The sequence below is a fragment of the Coloeus monedula genome (genome assembly GCF_965178545.1).
Source record: "Coloeus monedula genome assembly, chromosome: 2".
Taxonomy (NCBI): Eukaryota; Metazoa; Chordata; class Aves; order Passeriformes; family Corvidae; genus Coloeus; species Coloeus monedula.
The window spans coordinates 113,978,802-113,999,388 of NC_138782.1; the positions used below are offsets into that span (position 1 = coordinate 113,978,802).

The 20,587-nt window shown below is 41.9% G+C and overlaps 1 protein-coding gene across 2 annotated transcripts in view; it reads left to right on the top strand.

Annotated features, from left to right (window-relative positions):
• PTCHD4 (patched domain containing 4) overlaps positions 1-20,587 on the top strand; it is a gene marked incomplete at both ends in the record, with an annotated part of 80,873 nt that overhangs the window by 16,848 nt on the left and 43,438 nt on the right. For both annotated transcript variants that reach the window (XM_082303434.1, XM_082303435.1), the window contains one exon: positions 7,650-8,130. In XM_082303434.1, the coding sequence (XP_082159560.1) occupies positions 7,650-8,130 (481 nt within the window). The remainder of the gene's footprint in view (positions 1-7,649; positions 8,131-20,587) is intronic.

Genomic DNA, 20,587 nt, shown 5'->3' on the forward strand with positions numbered 1-20,587 from the left:
CCTGCATATATCAGTGAGAGTGTTTAACTGTATATATCCAAATATTGGTGTTTTGTGCAATTCCCTTGAGGCATTGCTGTCAGTGATTCATTCCTGTGTTTCTCCTTGGCACAAACAAAATCTTTTGGGATGAACAGTAGCTGTGAACAAGACCACAGAGACAAGCACCTTTTCTTTTTTTTAATTGTACCTGGGCATTTTTCATGGCTTAGCAACTGGCAGAGGCTTAGATGTTGTCCCAGGTTGGATAGGTTCTGTTCCAGTTGAAAACAAGATGGTTGTGGTTTAATGCCTGACCTGGTAGATTTACACACCCAGGGTAACCTACGACTTCAGAGGTCCTGCTGACATGGATCTCCTGTGGCAGGTGAACTTGTGTCACCTACAACAAACTTTGCTGAGCCACCCACCTTCCTTCTGAGAGAGCCACCCCAGCATCCCCAGGTTGCTGGGCATCCAAAGCAAGCTGTGCCCTTCACCCCTGCAACCATCTCATGTGGCTGGGGTGCAGACATCAGCTCACCTCTCCGAACTGTCTATGCCAAAGCTGTTTCACTGCGGGGCCTGTGTCCTGCTCCTGATGGAAGGCAGAGAGCCAAGCTGTGCCACAAAATGATCTCCCAGTGCTTCAGTTCCCTTTGTGTTTTCTGTGGCTGCCACTGTCTCCCAGCACCCTTCCCACCGAGGGAGGTGAGTGATCACAGCCCACGTGGGTATTGCTCATCAGCTTCAAGGACATCACTGTGTCCTTGGGTGCACAGGTGCTGTTCAGGACAGCTGGGGACAAAGCTCTGGTGGGCAGTTAATCTGTTCCTCTTTTCCAAGAGGAACTGGGACGGGATCTGAGATGGACCAAATGGGAATCTGACCTTGTGAGTGAAGGGGTCAGTTGAACAATGAAGAGCTGGAAGATAGAACAAAAAATGAAGGAGGGTTGGAAAGGATGTAAATGTGAAATACAGTCTAGGAAGGAAGTGGAGTAGAGCTGGTCTAGGAGGGAGAGGGCTTATCTCATATTTTCATCCCAGAGGGATGTGCAAGAGAAGGAAGAAGGTGAAGTTAGAGACTTGTCTCCTTCCCTCTGTCCTTCCCTTGCCTTGACAGAGATGTCCCTTGAGGGTGGTGAAACACCGCAACAACTTGTCCAAAGAAATGGTGGATGCCCCATCCCTGGAAATACTCATGTGCAGGTTGGATATGGCTGAGCAACCTGATCTAGTCGAAGGCGTTCCTGCTCATTGCAGGTGGTTGGACCAGGTAACCTTCAAAGGTGCTTTCCAACCCTGACCACACTATGATTCTCAGAAAACCTGAGGGGGTGATACTGAAGGAACAAAGTGAGGAGAGCCACTCAGAAACAGACTGTCCACTGCCAGAAGCTCATCCAAAGAGAAGCTCTCTAACAGCAGTCACACTTTGTTATTGCACCCTTACGAATTCTTCCATAATTTGATTTAGTCCTAGGGACATTTCTTTTATTCTCTGTTATTAATACTACAATATATAAGTCTCTTGGAGCACTTCTCACCTGTTCTTGTCTCTTTTATCAAAAATAGAAACCCAAAGCTGTTGAGGATAGGAGCACAGGCCCAGATTCATCAGAAAGAGGTGCCAAATGGTTATGGTTCCCTATTGGATACTCTGTAATCTCTTTCACATAAAAATCACACTAGTGGTCCATGGTTTCCCTGGGAAGGGGATGAATGTCTGTGGGTTTGTTAACCTGCAGGACATGTCTGTGAAGGGGCCAGCTTGAGTCAAGAATGACAAGGCAGATCAGGCAGTTTTCAGCATGATAAAATCTGGCGACTAGTCTTAAGTAATCTCGTGCCTCTGCCTTAAATGGTGAGAGACAGGCAACTGCAGAGAACAAATCTGCTTCTGGCCTGTACCTCAGGATGGAGCAGATCATCCTTTGGATGTGCCTGACTCTTCACAGTGACTATAAACCAAATTTGCTTGACCAGCTGGTGAGCTGAGCCTCATCATTGCTGGGTGTCTGGAAATAACTGAATTCTTCTTTATTGCAGCAGAGAGTTAGACAATTACTTCTTGGATAACTTCTCATGGCCACTTTCATACATTTCATTTTTGCTGTATGAACAGACCCCTTGGCCATCACTGTGTTCCTGTTCCCAGCCATCCAAGGTGCAGCTCTACCTCAAATGTGCTGCCCTCAGTGCTCACCTGCTCTGGACACTCCCTCCATCCTTCATCCATACAGAACAGCTGCACAGTGCAGGGGCAGGAAAACTGCTACATAAAAATTTATGGGAAAATGCTGACATGAATCAGCATTACGTGCTTTGTGCTGGAAAGGAATGCTGCAAGAATTTTTGGTAATTGGTGGCTGTTTAACAGGGATCAACTGCTACAAGATCTCCGTGCATAATTGTACCAGGGTCAGGGACAGAAAAATCAGTTTGATTGAGGAGGAAAAACCTCCCTCTAAAGTTTTGCAGTGAGGCTGAGGCGAACATGAGCAGTCCAATATGTTAAACCTTAAAGGAAAGGGATTTAAATTTTTTTTTTTTTTTTTTTTTTACCTTGAAAACAGTCAGCTGGCTGAAAAGCAACTTGCTTCATCCTAACCTCTGTGGTTTTTGCTTAATATTTACTGTGACCTACAATAGAGTAGGAATGTCCTTATCAGAGGGAGAAACAACTGCACTGATTTCCCTAGGATGTTTACCACACAATGTATTTCAACAGACATTCCTGGTTGCCCTCTGTTGATCACTTTAAGCTTTTAAGATAAAATAGCATGCAACCAGGATGGCATGCTTTATCCTAACATTTCTGTAATATAGCTTGATAATGATCCACCACTCCAGCTGATGAGAGGTAGCAGTTAAAGAAAAGTAGAAATAGAGATAAATTTGCTGGCAAATGTCCTGTAGCTGTACTTGAATGAGTGATCAAGCAGTAGGGAACAAGGGCTCCTTTCCTCCTTGCCAGGGATCTGAAATGAGTTTTAAAAACCTCACCAGCCCAACCTCTGATGAGAGGGGCACTAAGAAGGCAGGAGCCACGTCCTCTCAAAAATACCTCAAATCCTCCCTTTTTCCTATGAGAAGAAACCCAGTGGAGGCTGATGCCATTAAAAGCAGAGATGAATGAGAGTATAATTTATGTTGGAAAAGACCTCTAAAATCACTGAGTCCAGCCACTGACTTACCACTGCCAGCCCACCACTAAACCACGTCCCTCAGTGCCAATCCCCACAGCTGGCTCTCCCTTTGCTGCAGTGATTACAGTCCTGACTTCTTTCTAACTTAATGCAATCTTGGACAAAGAAAATACCCCAGCAGATGATAAGGCCCTGCCCTGGGCTGGTGCTGCAGTGACCACACAGAACCCCCAGGTGGGAGCTGGGCCTGCAGCAGCTGCACTGAAAATATTAAGGAAACCCAAAGAAAGGTCATAGGTAATTTTAGTAGTGAGGGAGTATTTCTAGTGTCCCTCTGGGCTGCATGCTGAGAGGATCTGTGCCTACTACTATTATCACTAGCAAAAGATATTTAGCTCAGTAGGAGCAGCTGGTTTTCTCTAACCTGAGAGGCCCTCAGCTCCAGAGCAAGTCAAACTTCCCATGCCACTTACATGTCTTCTTAGGAAATTAAGGGTCCAAGCATCCTTTACAGATAAGTTTCCAGCCTGAAACATGGTAGGGGTTTATTCTGTATCCATCCATTCACACTTAGTGAATTTTACTGCTGAAAATACAAGGAGTTTGGATTTTCAACCACATGCAAGGTCAGGTCTGCATAAACACAGGTGGCAAATTCCATCATGCTGGGGGAAAAGGAGTGTGAACCTTTTCATGCCTGTCATCTTAGTTCTCATTCTCCTCCCTTTCAGAATCTAAATATATCAAATGGCTTTGGAGCATCTAGAAAAGGAGATGGGAGAACACAAAAAACAATTTAATAGTGTCCATTGAAGCATAGAATTTTGCTTGGCCCTTGTTTTAGATGAAATATAACATGCTCCAGCAAGTGATTTATTTTTCATTGCATCTTTAAAGATGGTCAGATCTGGAGAGAATTACTTGCCATCAGAATCTGGGAGAAAAGACACTGTTAAGTTTTCATCAGACATTTAAAAAAAACTCAAAAAGGAAAAAGAAAGACACATAGACACAGACTGGGAATCTGAAACAAGATTCCAACCATGCAAGTGACCTCGCTAAAGATAGTTAGCATCTTCTGTTGTAGAATCTCTGGAGATACATGGGTATGAAATCATGTACAACCAATAACTGTTATTATTACTTTTTTTTTGGGGGGGGGGGGGGCAGGTGTTTTTCTGCATATAGGATCAGAGAGTAGCAGCAGATGTAGGTAAAAGGTGTAAGAAGTCAGTAGTCTGAAACATTAAACTATTGTGATGAATTAAAAAGAGCAGCATGTAAGCATATACCAGGAAGGACGTGGTAGTTATCAGCAGAAAGCACCTTTTTTCATGAAGGGCTCTGTGGAATCTTGTTCAAAACCTGCCTGGATCTTCAGACAACATTTATACAAGTCACTGTGCCCACATTTTGTTTCCCAAACCTTAGTCTTAGTTCAGGAGTTTAGCCATTCATGACTCGTTCTTTCATTAAATTTGTCCTGGAGGACAGCAGAGAACTTGGGGCAGTGAATAACTCCCCTGAAGCTCCCATGAGACTCCAAGTAGGTAGGTCCCTGGCTTGGACTCTGGGAGATGCTGAAAGTCATGTTGGCAGCACTGGGTCTCGATTTTTTCACACATCAGTTGCCATCCATAAAATGGGATAAATGAAAGACTGTTTTTCCCCATATTTCTTCTGGTTTCCTTGCTAAGGTTGTAACAACTGCAGAGATGCTGCGGCTGCCCCAGCCCTGGGCATGTTCAAGGACAGGTTGGACAGGGTCTGTAGCAATCTGGACTAGTGGAAGGTGTTCCTTCCCATGGCAGGGGGCTTGGAATGAGATGAACTTTAAGGACCATTCCAATCCAAGCCATTCTATGATTCTCCAAGAGCTGTACTAGAGAAGACCCCCATTTTCCCAATATCTGTGGCGCCAGGTTCATGTTTGCACATTGTAACAGCAGCAAAGGCAAAACCCTTGCTTAGATAGGAAACAATCTGCCTCCGGAAGGAAGGGAATGGACAAAGTGTCCTCACAGCAAGCGCCTGCAATTTCCTCGATTCCATCTGAAAGCTTACTCTCTATTTTGCTGACATATGAGCTGGGTGCCCTATTGTACATCAGTGTAAAAAATAGCTGTTATCTGCTGTTTCATGGGAGATACTGCAGAACATGATTTATTTGTGCCTGCTCTGCTGTCTCCTTTGAAACGTTGCCGTTGCTCGCTGCACCTTTCGCAGGGGAAGGCAGATGGTCATCACAAAGTTTCCCATAACCTTGCCATGCCTGCTGCATAGTGAATCAATGAAACCTGAATTACAGCGCTTTGCCTGGGCTGGGAGCTGTGCTGCTAAAGCATCCTGCAGTGTCTGCAAGCCTCTGAATGTCAGCACTGTCCAGACACTGAGGAAATGTGAAATTTCTCTCCAAAATTTCAAAGCGGTGCCAAGTGGGGATTTTTAGCTGCAAAGTTGCATCCAATATAAGCCAGGACTGCATTGCTCAAGCCTTAATTGCCAGCTTGGAAATGAACTTTTTGTGAGTGTGTGAGTGTTAGGTATGACCTCTCCTTAGAAAGAGTAGAAATAAAAAATCCAAACAGGATTCGAGCATGAAAATCTAGGGACAAGGATTTTTTGGAGTCTGAACAGCAGCAGCTGCCCCTCTGTGATAGCTGTCTCTGCTTATGTGACATTTGCAATGAGGCTCCAGGTGATTTGGGAAGCTGGCACTACACTGCGGTTCACCTTTCATGTCAGCTCGTGCCAGGATACCCTTGCCAGAAGCCACTGTTTTGGTGGGAAATAACAACTGGGAATAGGGAAAAAAATGAACTTCTGAAAAGCACTTTGTCATGTTCCCTGGGCTGTGGCAGGCAAATGCTGGGAACAGTGTGAGCTCCTGCCATTAAAGTAGGCATAGGTAGAAATTTCTCAGTGGGAGGATTACCTCCTTTACATACCTGATTGAAGGCAAGGTGAGTACATAAAATATTTTCAACACTGTCTCCCAATTTCTGATATTTACAATATCAGTCAACATGCTGGAAGATATCTGTGTTTCATAAAGCCTCATTTCACTGATTTTTCCTTAGGATGGGATCATTACTACTATCTAGCAATTTCAGATAATGACCTGCATGCAGCACAGGTGCTTCTAGAAATGGTTAATGCTGGATGTAATAGATGTTTAAGTGTCTCCCCCAAAAGGTTCTGGCCTTTTGCAGATGACTGCTTCCATGTGTGCGTGTGGAGAGCAGAGCCTCTCCCAAATTCAAGCTGTCAGCTCATTCCAGTAGTGCACCTAGGAAAAGAATGTTATCTAATGTGAACTCACTGCTGCAAGGTGGTTTAAACATCAACTGCCTTGATAATTTTGTGTTTTTATTAAATACTAGAGGAAATAAATCTGAACATTTATAATCCAATTTATATGGGGGAGAAAGCAAAATGTTATTTGGTGTGCAATAGACACTTAATCCCTGGATTTAGACTTTTTGATCAAGGAGATTACTTGTGCTGGGACAATTTTATTCACTGAGTCTTCTTCCTCAGTTTGCAACGGGATTTGGTCTTCTAAACCCACACAAGCTTCCCTTCTTGGAAGGGGCACATACAGTTATCCCACAGCCAGTGGCTTCAGAGCAAGGACCTTTCTTACAGGACTTTTCTTATTAAATCCATTTTACAACAGCAGAAAACAACCCCAAACGAATATTTCAATGGGGTCAGATAACTTTACAGAAAAAGGCCTGGTCTTGTTAACAGACAGAGGCTGATCCTGAGTGGGCCTGATGTGTCCTTTACTGATTGTCATGGAGTTTTATATGTCCTAGCATTTACTGAAATAATTGAGACCAGAATAAGGTTTATACTCTTGAAATGTATAAAAAACCAAATCCTGGTTAGATTGAGGTGTTAAGGTAGATTCTTTTCTCTGTGCCACTGATATTAATCCATCAAATCTCAAATAAACTATTCAAAAAGTCTGATTTTAATTATATTTTTCTGGAGACAGAGTAGCTATTAAACTTTGTAGATCTGTCTGTATACTGAGGAATCAGGCTTCATTTCTGTACACATCCAACTTCTAAAAATCATTTCCAAAGTGTCAAGAAATCACAAATCTTCCAGAAATTAATCTTCACCTCAAACTTTTCATAGTAATTGGAGATTTGTCATTGCCCATCACTTAAGTGTGGGAGGTCATTCTCTCCCATGGGGTGAGGAGCTTGCATGCAATGTTTTGGATGATCCTGGACATCTGGGAACATCTGAGGCTGCAACGAGTATCTGAGCAGTCCCTGAACTGCAGCACAGAAATGCAAATGAGCCTATAATGAGTAAGACGGAGTTGTGGCAGGGAGCAGGGACAGATCCCAGAGCTCAATGAGGTGAATGGCAAGGCTCCTGTTGAGTGCAGTGGTGTTTGAGCAGAGCTCTCGGCATGTCTGTGAGAGGAGACAGAGTCTATCACTGCATCACGGCATATGCACGATAACCACACGCTCATCTTTTCTGCTTTCTCTCCCAGGATGGAAGGAGCAGTTTCATTGGCCACCAGCTTGGAGGGGTCATGGAAGTGCCAAACAGCAAGGACCAGAGAGTCAAATCAGCCAGAGCCATCCAAATCACTTACTACCTCCAAACATATGGCTCTGTCACCCAGGACCTCATTGGGGAGAAGTGGGAGAGCGAATTCTGTAAACTGATGCACAAGATGCAGCTGGATCACCAGGATCTGCAGCTCTACTCACTAGCATCCTTTAGCCTCTGGAAGGACTTCCACCAGACCAGTCTCTTGGCCAGGGGCAAGATTTTGGTGAGCCTGATGCTGATTCTCCTGACTGCTACCCTCTCGAGCTCCATGAAGGACTGCCTGCGTAGCAAACCTTTCCTGGGACTCCTGGGAGTACTCACTATCTGTATTTCCAGTGTCACTGCGGCAGGGATATTTTTCATTACTGATGGAAAATATAATTCTACTCTGTTGGGAATCCCTTTCTTCGCTATGGGTAATTATTTATCTTCATAATAATAGGATTAACAGAGTTTAATGACAGGATTGTAAATTACATCCTCAGTTATAAAGTGCAGATTTTACTTTGAGTGAAAGTCTAAGTCATTTTCATCTTGCTAAATTGATCTGTGCCTTGCCAAAAAAAAAAAAAAAAAAGAAAAAAGAAAGAAAAATGGAAACAAAACAAAGCAGTAGCTACAACAAAAAGCAAATGACATTCCTGGAATCTCAGCCAATATGAGAGAGGGGCAGTTTTATTGATCTCTGTTACAGAATGAAGGAGAAATTGTTATTGAAAACTAGTTGGCTCAGCAGACAACATGGATATGTGTTGACCCGACTCTGATGGGAGGCCAGCCAAAAGAGTAAGTTAAACAGGAGGGTACCAAGGACAGGCAGATTTTAACATCCTTCCCAAGGAGGGCTTTTCTTCAAGCTCTGCCTGAGGGGCAGAGTGGGACAGGTTGGTGTAAGAATAAGATTGATGGACTTTATCTCAAAGAGGAGATTACAGTTGTGTTTGCCAGGCTGTGAGCACAGGAGCCTGTCAGGATCTGTGGTGCATAATCCCCTGGTTTGTGAAATCCCAGATCAGCTGCTGAGATTTCTTTTGTGTTGCACCCAGACAGGAGAAGGTGCAGAAGAAGAACAAATGTAAAACCCAGCTCTTTAGGCAGAAGAATTGCTGTCATTCCTTCTGTTACTGTTTGGTTCCAAGCACTTTTAGTGCATCCATGTGGTTGATGAGTTTGCTGGGAAGTTGCATTGGAAAGGCAGAAGGAAAGGTGCCCAGCTCAGTTATGGAGGCAGTGTTGTTTGGTGCCCTCACATCCGTTTGTCAGAGTTTTGCCATACCATGAGTCTGAACCCCAGGGATTACCCTGTGCAAAATCTCAGTGGTGGCAGCCCAGACCTAAATATTTTCATACTGGATTTTTAGTGGCAGGGAATCTTACCTGTGGCCAGAGCACTGCATTCTTACAGCTAATTGCTTAAGTTACATTCATGTTTCTAGTTCTCAAGACCAAGCACAGTATGGTAAGAGACAACTAAACATGGAAAGCCACACGCTGGAGTCAAGGTTTGAAGAAGGCTCTTATACTTTTCTTAAAACCTCAACCTCCCAAAAGACCACATTTTCTTATCTTCCCCTAAGAAAACTCCTCATATTTAATCCATCCCCTAATAATGCCTGTGTGTCACTAAACAAAACGGCTGAGCTGTGGTGTCATCAGTCCTGATTTCAAAATTTCTGGAGCAGTTACTTGAGGTGGGAAGGAGTGGAATAGAGGGGTTGGTCAAGATTCCAAAAGGGAAAGGGAAGAGTGAGGCAAAAAACCCCAAGGACATGCACATTTGGTTCAGCCTCATTAATAGTGATAAACAAGGCTGTGCCAAAGACCCTAATTCAGTCATCTGCCCTGTTAAATTGTGACAATGGCCCCTAGCATGGGCTGCCCTGTGCCAGCTCTTCAGATGTTGTGCATGGCTCTGTGGTGTCAGGGGAGTTGATGGAAAGAAAGTGCTGAGATGGGGAAAGGGAAAAAAGTCAGCAGAGAACATGCCAGGCTGTGACAGGAACGGTTCCTGACCTGTGCGAGGGGTGGGCTCAGGAAACAAAGAACAGAGGATGACAATGAAGAAGAACAAAGGATGACAGTGAAGAAGAGGGGTTATGGTTGTTATCAGATTTTGGCAGCCTTTTCCTGGTGTGTCAGGAGGTGCATATCAAAGCAGGAACCAAAGGGCACTGCCTTGCTTGTGCATCAAGTGGAAGTAAAGACAAAAGGCTCCTGTAGGGATGAAAAGCACCTTCCCTAAATTGTACATTCCTCTGTTGGTGTCTCTTTTTAGATGGTTGGAGCTATGGGTAGCACATTCTCTTTGCTTGACAGGTCCCAAACTTTTCACTCCCAAGGAGCTCCTCAATTTATACCTTCCCTGCAGCCCCAGGGTGAGACAGAGGTGAGAATTTCTGAGTGCCTCAGTTTCCCACCTCAATAGTCCATGATTTTGTTTGCTGTCTTAGGAAAAGTGACATTTATAACTTTCTGTTGTGTTTTGCGCTGTCATTCTTGTCACAGCCACTGCCAAGAGCAAAAGGAAAGGAAAAACAACCTCTCTTGAAGTGAGATGTTTGCAAGGATTGTTTCTATAATATTATATTGAATGCAATTCAGGTTGCAAAAGAAAGCATTTATGTAACTCTTCTTCAGAAATTTCATTCAGGAGACTCAAACTGAATTGAAAAATTGAAAATATCATTAGAGAACAGCTTGCAGTGCTTGGGAACTGCTGCTTGTAAATATTAGGCAACACTTTTACAGTTTAATGAAGGAAAAGACAGGAAGAATGTCTTACCAAGATCTAAAGGGTTTACATTCTGCAAAGTATCGTGTGCCTTTAGCCCCTTAAGGGACACTGCCACCTAATGAGACCTTGCTCTTCCCAGAACACCCCCAGGGTCTCACGGACCTGGGCCCTCACTGGGCAGTTTTCTGCTGGACCTGGAGTCTGACACCAGAGTAGATACAGTGAAGACCCCAAGACTCTTGATTCTGTTGGTCAATAAAAAACCCTGGCCCATGCTGTACCAGTGTCCCTTGCTGCTGGCACAGCAGAAAGCAAACAGCACATCAAATAATAATTGAGTGAATACAGAAGAAAAAGTACAAAAGGTGGGGTTTCCCTGAACTGAAAATGCCAGATTTGCAAGTCAAACTTTCAAATTCAAGTTACTTAGGTTAAAAAAAAGATAAAACCAGGCAATAACAGTGACACAGACCCTGCAAGTACAATGCAGAGTACACAGGCAGCATTAATTCTGGCAGCTCCCAACTTTGGAACACTTCAACCTGACATTTGCAAACCATCCATTTAAAACACACTTGTTTGGTCAAAAATATGCAGTTTCCTCTAACATTCACTTTTCAGAGGATTAATTTTAATGGAAATTTTGTGATATTCTGGGCTTGTCCTTTTTCCTGCAAGGGTGGCAGGATGCTGCCATCTGAATGACATGAATAACCCTGGATGTTTAGATTCACAATTCCTCTTGCAGTGCAGAGCTGCTCTGGGTTTCAGTAGGTGACAGAAGCCTGCAGAAAACTGAAATGCTTAATATTTTTCTAAATTTAGACTGAATGACCTCTACCATAATTATTTATCACAGTCCTGCTGTGAAGGAATGGTCTGCTGGGATAAAGCACATCTCTGCTGAACTGGGGGAAGAGTGTTAGCTCAGATTGGCTTTTCTCCTCTTTATCATTGAAGGTGAAAAATTTCAGTCTTAAGTTAGGCATGAGGACAGTGGTGGAAAATCTTCCCTCTTCCCAACACCACAGTTTCTTCAGACAGCTGCCTCAGGAAAAAGTTTCCTCAGTACAGTGTCTACCACTGCATTTTTGAAGTCATACAGGAGAAACTCTTCAGAAAGGTCCCCTACAAATAATTCTTTGGCTGCCAGGATCTCCTGCAAACAGGAGCAAGGGATCCTGATTTTTACCTGTTCTTACCCCAGGCAAATGGATAAATGTTGTGAGTTGATGAAAAAGTGCTTCTTTAGTCTCAGAGCCTCCTTGTTTATGAAGTAACTGGGCCTAGATGTTTTAGTTGTCTTTTTTTTTTAATCAGAATTTAGTAACCTCTATGTGAAATCAGAATAGGGGACAGTTCTACCTTGCATTTCTCTTCTGGACAAATAAAACTTGCGGTTTCTTCTACAAATTTAACATCAGCAGAGCTGTCATGACTGGCTGTGTTTCAGACAGGAGATAGAGGGTCACATAATTAAGTTTCAGATTTGTTCTGGCCCTGGTTAGATGTTCACATCCACCTTTTGTGTTTGGATTCATATGCAATTTCAAAGGGGTGTTATGTACGTGACATAATTATGGTTTCCCATGCCTAATCATCACTAATTAATATAACCAGAAGGTTAACTACATAATTGAGATATTATTGCTCCCATGATCTGCTTTTTAATGCACAGGAACCAGACTGATATCATCAGGGAGATAATTATTTAACTCAGCTGAGGTCCTGACTGTGTATTTTTAAATGCAGGTGTACCAATTACATCATTTTACATTGTAATTATTTTTGGCCAGTCCATGAAGTGCTTCATTATATAGATTAGTGGAAATCTTATGATAAAAAACATATACAATGTAATTATAGTGTAATTATGCTTTTTGTACTATAAAGGGTAAGTGTTTCTTAGAAGGCTGGATTCACAGTGGATGTGAGAAGCAGTTCCTGTCATTTGTAAGGCCAGACCATGAAGTCCATAAGATATTTGTGGGAACAGCTGTTTGTGACTGACTGTATAAAGAACATCTCAGTGGGTGCTCTACCCAATATTGCTGCCACTCCTGCCAGTAACCACACTGTTGGTAGAGATGTAGTAAACAGATACAAAAACTTTAAGAACCAATAGGCTACATGTATTCAGCAGTAGCCCCATGACTGATGTAAGAGCTCAAGATGGATGGCAGAGATCGTACCTTCAGTGCAGACTTTTCTGTTAAAATTTCCCATTATTCCTTCCCTGGACTTATTCAAATGGAAGGAGGAATCAAGGCAATAGCAGACAAGACTCCGGGCAGTTATTAGCATTTCAGATAGAAGCCATCTAACCTTTTTTGGAAGGCAGTTGTTGAAATAATGACTGGTGATCACCTTTCAGTAAATTTGAGATGTCACAGTGTTATATTAGTGGCAGAGTCATGGAAAATTGCAGAAAAAAAGTCCTAGTTCAGATGAGAAATTATTTTTTTCAAACCTCAGAAGACAAATGTGAGAGCCAGAGTACAGGCTGTCACCAGTTTACCTGTACATGAAGTATCTCAGTATTCTAACCTTTCCTTCAAGCAATGGATTTCCTGATTACAAATGTGACAGAAACATTTCACAAGTGACTCAGACTTTGGGTTTGTCCTTTTGATGCAGCAGTAAAGCAAATCCCATATGAATCTCATGTTATACGATCACCTGCTATCTGGATGAAGAGCAAGAGAACGACCCTTTAGAGAAAAGAGACCTCCTGACATAAACCCCTACCTGTCCATGACTCAGAAATGCAGTGAATCTGTCATTTAGATGTAACAGCAGTTCATGTCCCTACTCATTCAGCAGATCATTAAGGGCTTGGAAGCACCTTGTCCTTAATTATAAAATTCTGTTCTTGACTTTTACAGAGGAAAATAGGAATTAAAAAAAAAAAAAAAAAAAAAAAAAAAAGAGTCAGCAGGGAAATAAATTAGAAGATTTAAAAATGTTTAAGATTAGTTATTTTTTGGATGGACATCCAACACAAATAATTCATATGAATGGGTTTAGAAACTATCCATATTTGTAAAGTTGATTTCCCCATAACATCGTGTACTTCCTGTCAAGTTTTTCATTTCTATAGGAAAGGTTAACAGCCCAAGAACAGTCTTTCCTGGAATTTGAGTAGAAGACTAAAGCCATCCTGGGGTAATCTGCTGCACTTGCACCATGCAGCCTGGTCCTGCAACTATGTCCTGCAGTGGTGATGGTTAGGGAGAGGCAACTGGACTGGGACTGTCCTCTCCTCAAACACATCTGAGGGGAGATTATCTCTGACCAAGTCCTTTGGGCCTTCTCACACCCAGCAGAAAGGGATGTACAAAGCAGTCCAGCCAGCCCCAGTCCCAGCAGTGGGGTTTGTAGCAACCAATTCATGTGCCCCAAATGTTCCCCCCTTAACTGAGTGACACAATCTCAATTTCCTTTGCAGCCAATAGGGAGAAATAGGAAACTCCACAGCTATTTGGACAATTTGGGATAAGATGTGTTAATCTCTGGAAGGTTCTATCCATCTCTGAAAAAATGTGACTTCTTAGACTTTAACGCCTGAGGTTTTGTGGGGTTTGGGTGGTAAAACAGGCTAATTCCTGGAGTGGGTTATTTAAGGTTCTTTATTGGATGCACTTTTTCTGCGTGTTGATCTCATTTAGGTTGCATATGAAGAAGACTTTCTTCACAGAAAGGGAGATGAGACACTGGAACAGGCCCAAGGAGGTGGTGGAGTCACCATCCCGGAGGCGTTTAAGGAATGACTGGATGAGGCACTCAGGTCTACTTGACATGGTGATGTTGAGTCACAGGCTGGACTCAGAGGTGTTTTCCAATCTAACTGACTTGGTGGCTCTGTGATTGTGTGATTCTGTTATATACATAAACTCTAAGACATAGATATGTGGTTGCATACACAGCAGATATGCACAGACTGCCTCGAGTCCCTTAGAGATGGAATTCTGGTCCATCTTTTCCTGTAGAGACTCTTCAGAAGCTCTCTTATCAACACAAATGTCATCCTCCAGGGAGGGTGGGGCTGCAGGACTGCAGGGCTGCAGGTCAGTGGCTCTGAGGCTCCGCATAGGTTGAAGCATTCACCCGTGGACCACTGCCCAAGCACAGACCATCCCTGCCAGATCTGTAATGACAGAACAAGTACAAAACACATTCTCTGGGTTTGTTTCTTGAAAAAAGTCAGGTAAACTCTTCCTCCTTCTGACTCTAATTGGAACTCAATTAACCCATTTATCCCAAGATAAGTCTTCAAACACTGTTGTTATTGTTATTAATAAAACATCTTCCTCACCTCTCCATCTGTGGCTAACAGGCTGGTAGCTGTCACTTGAACTGCTTCTAATTTGTTGCAAGCACTTCTAAAATCCTTGAGAGAAAGTGGTTTGACAAGAGAAGAGAGAATGATTTAACCTAAAAAGTCAAAAGCTGAAAAGAATGGTATGTTTTTGCACCTCAAATGTATGATTACTACTGAATCAATATACCAATTCAGTTCTGATAGAAAAGGATATTTCCTCTTCAGTTGCTCCACACATTTGTCTGAACACCTCTTGCTTTCATTTTTCTACCTTTTCATGGCAATGTTCATTCCTGCAACTGGGTTATTTAAGGTTCTTTATTGGCTGCACCTTTTCTGCTTGTTGATCTCATTAAAGCAGGAGTCTCATTCCTCGTGCTTACTATGTATCGATGCACATCACATTTACCTTTGGTAATTTGGGCTGGAAAGGAGCTGCATCATGGAAAAAATTTAGCTCCACATGTATCATCCTTAATAGGGCACTGATAAATCCAGCCTCGAATAGCACCAACAGCAATTCCACAACCTGCCTTGACAGCTTCTTCCAGGGCTTAAAAATCCACATATTTATAAAGGTATTTCTTAACATTTCCACTGCTGCAGTTTGCACCTATAACTCCAGGGTCTGTCTGGCCTGACTATGGAGTGTAATTTTTCACAGTATCTATGTTTATGCAAATACTTTTAGGATATTTTATATGTAGGGTTGTGCTTATTTCAGGTTGGATAAAATTTCCTGCCAGATCTTTTCTCCCAGATATTTTACTATTAGTTCATACTTTCCTGTGAGCTCCATACACAAGGAAGATTGATGGTGGCTTCTGGTCTCTGCAGGAGCATGGTGGATCTGCAGGAAAGAGCAGCTGTGGGGTAGGCTGAGGATGTGTCCTGTGTTCTTTGGTGTGTTTTGGAAAAATTCAGTCTTGCACTGCTGTTTCTTTTCAGCTGGGATGGAAAGGTGGACTCAGGTACCCAAGGAAGCACAGAGTGAATACTCTATGCTCCATGAAGCAGGCTGTCTGCCTGCATTAGATACTGTGATCCTCTGCAGGGAAATCCAAAATTGTGCCTCTGGGTTTTGGGCAAAAATGAAAGGCAGCAAATGCATTTGTTTTTCTCCTGGAATACATTTTGTGTGCAAATCATTACTGGAATTCACTGTTGTGAGATATGGTTGTGGCGCAAAATTCAGCCTGATGAAGAAAAGTTTGGATTTTTACGCAGCTAGCTAAAACATCTTCATTATTTTGAATAATATTACAACACTAAACCATAACCATAAGGAAGAAGCATAAAAATTAATGACCATGCTAAAAAACCTAGTTCAAAAATGGGTACAAAGGAATTTCACTTGTGAAGAAATTTTCCCATAGCTGCCTTCTTTTAGTCTGATAATTTTCCCCTGAAGAGTTTGAAAAAGGATACAGAACTCAATAGACCATTTGCCAAATGTTCTAAATCAATATTTATCTGCTATATTCATCTACAATATTAAAAACTTTGCATAGAATCAAAGGCTTAAGGAGTCTATTGCAAATACCAAACGAACTAAAAAGACCTTACTCAGTATTGTATCATTTATATGTCCTTTGTGCAGCCACTAGCTAGTTGAGCTTTTAATAATTCAGTTTTATCTTTCCATTTCTGATCCTTTTTCACTCCATTTCCTTCCCATGAAGTGACTTCTCCTCTCTGGTGGGATAACTGCCTGCAGTCACATCCAGCATGCAGGATCCACATTGGCTCAGGGCTCACTTGTCCATGAGCAGTAAAAAATGACAGCAGCAGCCCATGTTATTCATGCCACCGTCATGTGCCTGTGTTCCTGGCCCTTCAGAGAAAAGTATTCCCAGGTATGACAACTGTAACTTTCCATGTGCTGGTCCTGCTGCATGTGGAGAAACAGGTCACATTTCATCCACACTCATCTGATGGTGGGGTGAGGAAGGAGATGCTATTTTGGATGCCCAAAGTGGCAGGGAGAGCTGCAGCAGCTGAAGATGCGGGCACAGGGCTGAATAGGGTGAAAACCTCAGGTCTTTGCCGCTGTGGATCACTAAAAATGCTCTTTAGGTTTTGTTCTGCAAGAGTGAGCACACTGTCCCCACTGTCTTGGCTGGTTTTCAGTGAGGATAATTGCATTTGTCTCTTCCTCCGATTCCTCCTGCTGTGCAGGTCAGATGCAGCGCTGGTGAGCACTGCCTGGCTCCAAGCACTGTGCAGGTGCTGCTCTGGTAAGCAGATGCTGGCTTTTACCCAGACGTGGCTGTATTTCACTGGTGAATGCAATGGCCACATTATGTGGCTCAGCAGTCTCTAAAATCATTCTGAGTTCCCTGAGAACATGTAGCTGTGCCTCGGCACATTGTCCTTGCATTTTCCTGCAGTCATCCCTGGCATTTCAGCACTAGGAAATTTTTTGCTCATACTCTGTATTCCTAGAGTCCAAGGAGGAAAAGTATTCCTCTACAACCTGAAATGACACAGACCTGCCCTACCCACATATCCCAATCCATATTCAAATGCAAATTTGCCCTGGAAATGTTAAATACCATAGACTTTCCTCATGTCATGAACTCCACTGCTGTTGATATTCTGCTTTTAAAGAAAACTATTTTGCTAGCATTGCCATGAAACCATTTAGTACTATAGTATTCTGCAAACCTTGCACTAACTCAGAAACCACAGCTATAACCTACTAGAGGGAGTACTTGCATTGCTTTATAAAGGGGGACCTAGTGGCAGATTACTGCACCTGGTGACGCCCTAGAGGGTGAAAAATTCTGTTTCTTTGAGTTTCTAGTTGATGCTTTTGCTGTTACTGTTGAGAAATTATTATCCTCCAGGGAGGACATAGAGTTGCAAGAAGTTGAAGGCAGGGAGGTGCTCTGTATACTGAGTGCAGAGCAATGAAACCTTCTGTCCTTCTACCATAAGTGGAAACTGTTTGACACAACGTTTTCTGTTAATGCAATTTAAACCTTCTAAAACTAGACTGGGAGACCTGGGAACAAAAAGCCTGTTTGTGCTTAGAGTAGGTATCACTGCAAAAGAAAACTGTGAAAAGAGCAAAACCCAAACCCATTTAAAGAGCAATCTTCTCATGGCAGAAGCTGAAAGAGAAGGCTCCAAAGGAGAGATGCTGACTACTTGCTGAAAGTATTACCAGAAAGTGCATGTTGGAGCTGTACAAAAACTGAGTATTGTGGAAGAAGAACCACCAGTGCAAACATCCCTCCCATCACACTCACAGTCAACTTCAAGACACCATTTTTTGGAGTGGGAGCTGCTGGACTCACCTCATCTTCTACTGCAAAAGTAGAACCAGAGAATCACAGGATGGTTTGGATTGGAAGGAACCTTAAGGATTATCTAGTTCTAATTCATTTGCCATGACCAGGAACACCTTCCACTAGACCAGATTGCTCCAATCCCTGTCCAACTCAGCCTTAACACTTGCAGGGATGGGGCAACGACAGCTTCCCTGGGCAACCTGTGCCAGGGCCTCACCACCCTCACAGGGAAGAATTTCTTTCTACCATCTAACTCCACCCTCTTTCAGTTTAAAGCCATTCCCCCTTGTCCTGTCACATGCACTTGTCAAAATCCCTCTCCAAGCAGCTCTGTGCCTTTTGTATTCCTTTATGTGGACTTTCAGTGTCTCCCATCAGAGCTAAGAAACAGCAAGAACTTTATCGTGCAGTTAGCCTGCTTTTAAATTAATAACCTTGGTAGGATATTGAAGTAGGGGAGGCTTTACTAATCATAGATGGAGATGTTCTAACTCTTTCTCAGGTTATTTGGAGTCAGGCAACGCAGTTAATGAAGCAAGTCTCAAAAGATTTCTCTTACGTGGATTTTGACCTCTAATATACTGATTCTTTGCCTGAAGGGAAAGTAATAGATAGTATCCCTTTATGGACTATTTAAAAAAAAAAAAAAAGTGTAGATATTTATGATGATTTTAAAGTTGGTCAGGAGGTGTTAAAGTAATTGGTGGTCAAGGACAGACAAACAAGACCAACTGCATAAACATAGAAAACTGGGCAAAAGAAGGCAAAAATGTCAATCCATTTATTTAATATTAAAAATGTCAAAAACTGTATATGTGGTTCAGTTTTATAGCAATGAAATTGATAAATCTTAATCACTTGGGAGTTTTGTTCACAAGTGGAAAAAGACACTTATCAGCTTTTCAATTTCTAGAACATTGTCAGTGCTCCAGGAGACCTTTTCTTGTCTTTTGTGACCTCCTTTGCTAGACCCTGTCATGTTTGCATTCCACTTCCCTAGGACCTGCCAGTGTATTGCCAAATGCACAGCAAATAATGCATTCCTTAGGAAATCTTATATTTTAGCTACTGATAAATTCTCCTTGGACTTCGTTCAATGTTTATTTGAAAAGATGAACATATTTTTAATTTCACCAACCAGTGACGCAAATGTCCTGTTCAATGTCTTTTCCTGGAGCAAATTGCAAGGTTTTTAATTTCTAGAGGGGGTTGTTTTACCATATATAAGTAAGGAAAAGTGAAAGCATCATGGAAATTGTTGAATAATAGAGAGTTTTTTAACCTGCAGATCAGGTTCTTTCACTTTTCCCTCAGCAGTGTGTGGAACTGTGAACTGATCCACTGTTAGCTTAAACAGCCAAATGGAGTACACAGGTTGTATTGGAAATGCCTCAGACCTCAGGTGCTCCTCAAAAGAGGTGCTTTCCAGCTTTTACACCATCTCCTCTGAATTAATTCAATGCCTAAAGTTTTCAATTCAAATATCACCAGGTTCCAGCAAAATTAGACAGTTATTTCTCATAAATTCCTTTGAAAACAAATGGTCAAGAATTATGTCAGTAGTTCAAGGGTAGTAAGCCTTTTGTTTCCTAGGAAAAAGAAGTGATAAATTTCTAGTTTTCGTAATTTTCAAATTCTTTACTTTCCAATCTAAAATATCACTTTACATTTTCTCTGGGGGAAAAAAAGGAAATGGAGAAAAAAGGGCAAGAAAAAAGCCAGGGTGTGAGGAAATGAATAAAGGGAAGCATCCAGTAGCTCCTTTCTCTTTTTAAATTGTCAACACAAATGAAAGAAAACAATACATTTTGTTAGATAAAAGATTTAAGCACAAAAGTTCCAACAACTTTATTTTCAAAAATCTTACTGCAAAATACAATGTCAACAGATGTTTTAACACCCTAAAGCAAACATCCATCTAGAAAAAAATTATTAAATTTTATGCCATAAAATTATTTTTAAGTGTGCATGATATTATGGGAAATATGTTTTATTAGATAAACCTGATTGTTAAAAATTAGTCTGCAAGCTTACAGGAGAAAAGAAACCATGCTGGTATAGTCTATTTAAATAATGGTAATTTGATTTACTCCTGCACAACATTTTGATACATGCACGTATTTGTACTACATTAAATCATCGTAGCTTATATTAAATATAATAATGAAATATTAAATCGTAAATGCACACTCTTCCTGCTGGAAAGACATAAATAACTGAGGAAAAAAAATTCTGCTATGGTATTCGACATCTTTCCCCATGTTCTGGAATGAAAAAGAAATCAATAGTAGTAAACTTCTTAGATAATGCAAGGTTTGGCAGCTAAAAATAATGAAAACACAGCCCCAGCACATCGTTAAGCAGCTCATTTTGTCAACATGTGTTCCATCACAGTTAAGTGCTGGATTATGCATCTAGAAACAAAGAATGTATTCACATTTGCAAGATGAGCAATTGCATCCCCAGAACAAAAACAATGAGATCACAGTAGATAACACGATGAATATGAATTCCCAATGTGA